The sequence below is a fragment of the Medicago truncatula genome, chromosome 4 (genome assembly GCF_003473485.1).
Source record: "Medicago truncatula cultivar Jemalong A17 chromosome 4, MtrunA17r5.0-ANR, whole genome shotgun sequence".
Lineage (NCBI taxonomy): Eukaryota > Viridiplantae > Streptophyta > Magnoliopsida > Fabales > Fabaceae > Medicago > Medicago truncatula.
Genome location: NC_053045.1, coordinates 12,256,640 through 12,263,402, shown reverse-complemented (window position 1 = coordinate 12,263,402; position 6,763 = coordinate 12,256,640). Strand labels below are relative to the sequence as shown.

Here is a 6,763-nt window from a genome sequence, read left to right as displayed (position 1 = left end):
GAACAAACTCTGCTTTGTTTCAGACTTTGAATAGTTTTTACAAACACTTAAAAAAAGTTTAAAAAAAAAACCAACACAATCAAACCCCCTTCTTGTGTTTTTCTTGCCTTCAAATTCATGTTTTAATGTTTTTAAATTTGATCTAACTTATCATACCAATGTCTGGCCTAACCCAACTGTTACCTCCCACACTAATAGAAATTAATGAAATTCTATCAGAAATAAGAAATTAAATAAAGTAATATTTGTTAAGATTTTTGCTTGGTCAATCTATCATAACAGTCAAATTATAAAAACTTTTGAATTTAATCATAACCACTTCTAACATTTTTTTTAACGAGAGATGCTTATTACATTTCATTAATAATAATCTGTTCAATATAACAATGTACATTGATATAAATAATGAGACTAGCTGATAATGTGGCAACCCCCGTTAGGTTGTGAGCTAACTCATTTTCTTGTCGTCAATTGAACTCGACCTTATAATCAGTAAAATTTGTTGTAAAGAAACCTCTACATGCAGAGAGTACTTGACCAAATTTCGTGACATTGACACAGTGTTGGTTGAAGGCATCTGTAGTAAGCTCGATCAAAAGAAAAGCTCGATCAATAACATGTGTAACTGTTTATGTGACATCTTGACATAACTTGAGATTTATATGCTTCTGTAGGATCTATAAAAGAGCAGCAAAACATTGTTAATATTGTCTCGACTACTGTAGTTGTACGAGGGCGCACGTTATGTATCACATCCCCCATTCCACTTCTATGCTAAACCTGCATAGCAAAAGAGCAATCGAAAAATACATGAATAAGATCTTCGGAAGAGTCTTCACAAGTGACACAATTTGTGGGACAATGCACTCCGTTATCCTAGGGTCATCCTCTACACACACGCCAAAGTAAATTCTTAATTTTTGGAGGAACTTTCAACCGCCAATTGTCATCCCATAACCCTTGCCGGCAAAGATGGGATGTATCAATTAAATCCTCAATGCAAAGAAACATGCATCGTTATATTCATAATAAACACGACTCCACTTGTTTAACCTCACCAAATTAATTAAATAGAAATTTGGGGTGTTAGGTATGAGTTCAGGTAGCTCCATTTATTTCATTTAGGGTTTGGATGCAAGACATGTGGCAAAAAAATATCTAACGGTTGAGATTTTAAATTAAAAAACAATAAAAGATTGTTGCGACATGAGAGAAGAAGGGGACATGATTTGTTTGTTATTATTATTATGTATTTCTATTAAACAAATATTTGTTTTTTAATTTAAAATCTCAACCGTTGAATATTTTTTTGCCACATATCTTGCATCTAAACCCTAAATGGAGTAAATGAAGCTTTGCCTAAATGGAGCATACCCGAACTCGTTACATATGACATCATAGTTCCACGTTTTTGAAGCAAGGTGTATTAGGCTATACTCACAAAAATTAATTAGACCTTAATCTCTTATCATGCATTACCAAAGCTCCCTTCAATACATATATGACATAAAACAAAAAATAATCGGTGCCTATCCTTGTGTGATGACACCTTTATGATTATAAATGTAAGATTTTGCAAAGTAAATGAACAAAGTAAACCCAATGACACTTAATCCAGAAAGTAGCCAATAAAAGTAATCAAGATGTGTCTTATTGATATTGTCACAAAACCAACTATCATGTCCATCTTTGCCACTAAAATGTTCTATCAAAGAAATTAGAAAGCCACTTAGAAAGCTTCCAACACCAATAATACTCAAATAGAGTGCAAGTCCCATGCTTCTTAGTTCATTTGGGACTTGATCATAGAAAAATTCCTGAAGACCAACCATAGTAAAAACCTCTGAAACTCCAAACAAAAAGTATTGAGGAACCAACCACCATATACTCATTGGAACAATTGCGTTTGGATCATCAACAAGACCATGCTCTTGTGCTATCTTTAGTCTTTTCATCTCAACAAAGGCTGCAAGTACTACTGTGAATATAGATAGAAAAATTCCAGTGCCAATTCTTTGAAGCATTGTAATACCTGAGGACTTTCCAGTTATAACTCTTGCTAGTGGCACGAATAAACGGTCGTAGATAGGAGTGAAGAGAACAATAGCAACACCACCTATTGATCCAAGAGAAGCGGGAGGTATGTTGAAACCAGGAAATATTGTTCTCTCCAAAGAACTCCCTTGTTTGGTGAAGAATGTAAATATTTGAGCAAAGATAATACCATAAACTAAAGATGTAGCCCAAATTGGAATCAAACTTAGTACTGCCTTTGCTTCTTCCACCTCACCAAGGCTACAATGATCAGCATCTTTGGATCCCTTTGGTGTTAGCAATGCCTTATTGAGGAAGCTACAAATGTAGAAAATATAGGCCAAGTCAAAATAGTTTATGACAAATCCATAAGTTGTTTTCAGTATATTTCCATAAGGACGTCCAGATAACTTATGAAACCAGTTTTAGCATATATATGAAAATATTTTGACATTATTTTATCTTTTTTGATAGGAATCGCTTATATATAATCACTTGGTTGTAACCGGGCTGTATGATACCATATTATTATATTCTTGAGAAAAGTTACTGATAAGACGAAAGTAAAATGCAAATTATATTGATAATGAAAAACTGGTGTAACTAACTTGTCAGTATAACTAACTTTTATATCTTATATATACCGTAAATTGCTTCGAGATGCTTCGAGATGGCAACCACAATAATCAACAATGAGAATTAAGTTCAATGCTCGAATTGATTACTACAGTGTAACCGTTACTATAATATGTTTCATAGAATGCATTTCATAAAACTCCAAAGACGAATTCAACATGAGTCCTATAATTAAGTATTTCATCATATTTGCTGCTTTAAGAATCACTTGCTAGATATAGAATTGAAAAACAAACAGAAATTAGCATTGTTATTCTTACTTGACTTGTTCAGAACTTTGATGGCGGCGAAGTAGTCCATCATGTTCCTCTTCAATATCCGTTGTTGATAAGGTATTTTTCCAATTTCTTGCAGCCACGACGAATACACGACCAATTCTAAGAAAGGGACTCTTGTTATTATCATTGATGTTAAACCTATATGTGATAGTTCCAATCAAGAAAACAATCAAAGCAATGATCATAACAACACAAGGTATTCCAAATCCAACAACCCAACTATAGTTATCTTGTATATAACTCAAGATTAAAAGTGTTGCCGAGGCACCTGCAACCATTGTAAAATACCACCAATTAAAGAATGAGCTTCTAGCTCTATGTTCCTTAGGATGTTTTTCGTCAAATTGATCCGCCCCGAAAGCTTGAACACAAGGTTTATGTCCACCTTGTCCAATGGCAATTAGATAGAGTGAGATGAAGAATAAGATAACTTGTGACTGAGGAGAACAAAATGTGATGGAAGGCAGCATAGCCGACAACGTTAACAAGCCTAGTCCCTGCAATTCATTAAAACAATGAGTCAATGATAACTTGTGACTGGTTTTGGATATCTGAATGTCTTCCCACTACTTCCATGTCTGTTTTGATGAATGGAAGACTTGCAAAAGAGTTTCCGGCGAGAAGGGGAATCAGACAAGGATAGCCGTTATCCAGTTTGGTATAGATGAAGTGACTATACCACACTTACAACATTGCAACGACACAAAGATTGTGGTGAAGAAAAGTTGGAAAAACAGGTGATTATAAGGCAATTTTGCAAGTGTTTGAATTAGTGTCTAGATTGATGGGAAACTTTCGTAAAAACGTTCTAATGGGTGTAAATATACATCATACATCGAAAGTAGAGGCAACATGTGTGATAAATTTCAAAGTTGGTAGTTTGTCATTTAAATATTGGCTTAATAGCAGTTTTGGCCTAATGTATCAGCAAGTTACGATTTTGGCTTCCTAACAAAATAAAATACAATCCAGCCCCCTAAGAACCATCCCTTTTGCAGTTTTGGTCCCTCAGGTCAATTTTGACCAAATCAATGCTGAAGTGGACGTTGTGTAATTTTTTTTTTAATTAGAAAAATAAAAAAAAATTATTTTTTTAATAATTAAATTATTTTTTATAATAAATAAAATTAACATAATTACACACGTAGAGGGCTCGATTGTATTTTATTTTGTCAGGGGGCAAAATCGCAACTTTCTGATATTTAGGAGGGCAAAACTGCTATTAAGCCTTAAATATTTGGTTCTACCAATTGGGGGAGATCCTGCGAGAGAAGGAATGTGGAAACCGATTTTGTTAGGCTTAACCACGATTTCTAACATGATATCAGAGTTTGTCGAATTCAAGAGTCATCTACCTATCCACGCACCAAGCCCAAAGAGAGTGTTGGGTGTGAGGGATTGTATTGGGAAAAACCTAAGTTCCACATCGGATAGATAACACTGATGATAATAGTTTATAAACTTTAATTGCTTTTTTTAAATTTAAAAATAATTTGATACATTGAGACAAAGTGTGTCGAGAAAAAGATGAGGGTGGGTTCATTCTAATATAGTGCTTTTTTAAAATTTAAAAATAATTTGATACATTGAGAAAAAGTGTGTCGAGAAAACGATGAGGGTGGCTTCATTCTAATACATTTATTGTATCACTTATGGGAAAATGGGAATGGCGAATTCTTACCGGAAAAAACAGTTTGAGGTTTAGAGTTTTGGTGAGTAAATATCCGCATTAATATGGGAGATTTTGTGCAGCATGAAGGAAAGATGTAGATACTTTAGAGATAGTGGTGTGGGGAGTTACGTCGAATTGGTCTTCGAAAAGTCTAAGAAGAGAGATTGGAAATGGAGAAGAAATTACGTTAGATACTTTGGGATGTTCCATGGATGGAGGGGATGCCATTAAAGTACAAATATCTGGAATTGTTCATCTTATCAGATGAAAAAAAAAACACTCTTCTCTATGCATGTTACATATTCCTAAGAAAATTGCTCTTCTTGCAACAAATATTTCTCACTCCCAACTGAAAAGACAAAAATACCCTTGCGTAACTTAAATCTTTCGGTCTGAGTAACTTTTATAGTTATAGAGTGATAATGCTACAATACTTTTGTTAAGGAGATAATTCTACAATACTAACGGGAGTGGTTATGGTGCATAAGGAAATCCTTATGCACCGTGCATAAATCCCAACATAATTGCTTCCTACACCCCTAAAGTGAGCCAAAACCATTTTTGTTCAAAATGAAAGAAATCTGATGGTTGTGATGTGTTTATGCACGGTGCATAAGGAAATGGTTTATGCACCATAACTTTTGCCAATACTAACATGTGGTAAAACGTTTAAAATATTATGTGGTAAAAAACCTAAAAAAGTGAAGAATTGAACTAACCATAATATAGATGAGAGAAGCAAGTATGATTGTGCGGTAGCGTCCAAGAAAAGAATCAGCAATGAAAGCACCAAAGAGAGGAAGTAGAGAAGCAGTTCCAACCCAAACATTCACATTTTCAGCAGCTTTTGCAGTGCTTTGTTTGAGTGGTCCTGTTAGATATGATATCAAATTCCCTTGAATTCCATAATATGATACCCTCTCTGCCACTTCCACACCTAAACATAACATTCATAATTCATTTCAATTCTCATTGCATTTAGAAACACAATAAATAAATAAAAAAATGTTAATCGAAACGACAAGAACTAATTATGAGTTTGATCCATCTGTCTATGAAGCATGGACACATGACACGACATTGACACGGGCACATCAACACCAATAAAATTTTGAAAAAAAAATGACATAATTTAATGTAATCACAAGTGTCGGTGTTGTGTCGTTGTCAGACATAACACGTGTTGGATACTGGGACACGCTTTCGATCAGAAGTGTCAGTGCAACAAAGTTCTATGTTGTTAAAGTAATCCGTTAAAATTGAACTACGTTAATGCAAGAGAATAGCTTCATTTGGAAGAACAAGCTTCATGATATGCAAGTTTTGCAGCTTGTTTTTACAATGGGCCGACAAACTATGAATTTTCTGAGTAATTCTTAGACTAAAATGTCTCAGAACTGAGAAAATCAATTTCAATTGGTGGTTCAAGAAGATACAAAAAGATAATAAGTTAAATCATAAGCAAACGGAGACTAGCAAAGGATTCAAGATAAATGGCTCAAGTAGTACCTATGATAAACCAAGCGGATCGCCAATAACCAGATTTGGATCTGATTGCAGGTTGCCCTCTATAATCAACAGCACCATCTACAAGATCAGTTAATTGAGCTTCTAACAAAACGTCATTGTATTCCTCCATTGAACCAAATTTTCTTCTTCAATGAAAATGAGTTTTTTTGCGTTTATGTATTCATTACTTCTTGAGCCACAAAAGTCACACAATTCAACTTGCTTATTGATCTGTCCTTATTATAAGGGTGGTTGTGCAAGAGTGTTGAACCCTTTCTTTACTTGAAAATAATGTGACCCCTCTTTTAAGGTACAATGAAGAATACTTTTATAGAACAATGAGTGTATAAATTTGAATCACATTGTTTTTGAGGGATTGAATCACATGTTTCTAAGTTATAAATTTTATTTATATAATAGACACAACGCAAGAAACGAGCATGCATTAAAATTTAAAGTCAATGCTCAAGCACCATCTCTAAAATTAAATATTCATAATGAGTGGACATCTACTTCGAATTTACAGCATGTAGTTGTATGTCAGTAAATACTTCCTTCGGCCACTATTATAAGCAAAAATTCACTTTTTAGATTTATTCAATAAATGATGTATGTAATCTATATATAAACCACA

The 6,763-nt window shown here is 33.9% G+C and overlaps 1 protein-coding gene across 1 annotated transcript; it reads right to left on the bottom strand.

Annotated features, from left to right (window-relative positions):
- Positions 1-1,437: 1,437 nt before the first annotated feature.
- LOC25491804 (protein NRT1/ PTR FAMILY 5.10) lies at positions 1,438-6,496 on the bottom strand. The gene is made up of 4 exons (XM_013599831.3): positions 6,130-6,496; positions 5,340-5,557; positions 2,931-3,445; positions 1,438-2,352 (listed from the first exon to the last, which is right to left on the bottom strand). Exons 1-4 carry the CDS (start codon positions 6,257-6,259, stop codon positions 1,530-1,532), a joined length of 1,686 nt encoding a protein of 561 aa, XP_013455285.3. The 5' UTR covers positions 6,260-6,496; the 3' UTR covers positions 1,438-1,529.
- Positions 6,497-6,763: the final 267 nt, after the last annotated feature.

Bases quoted from the DNA above. Each gene is read 5' to 3' on its own strand.
- LOC25491804 (XM_013599831.3), bottom strand. From the start codon at position 6,259: ATGGAGGAATACAATGACGTTTTGTTAGAAGCTCAATTAACTGATCTT. The intron at 5,558-6,129 runs GTACTACTTGAG...TGTTATGTTTAG, and splicing joins ATCCGCTTGGTTTATCATAG to GTGTGGAAGTGGCAGAGAGG. The intron at 3,446-5,339 runs GTTAGTTCAATT...AATGAATTGCAG, and splicing joins CTTCTCTCATCTATATTATG to GGACTAGGCTTGTTAACGTT.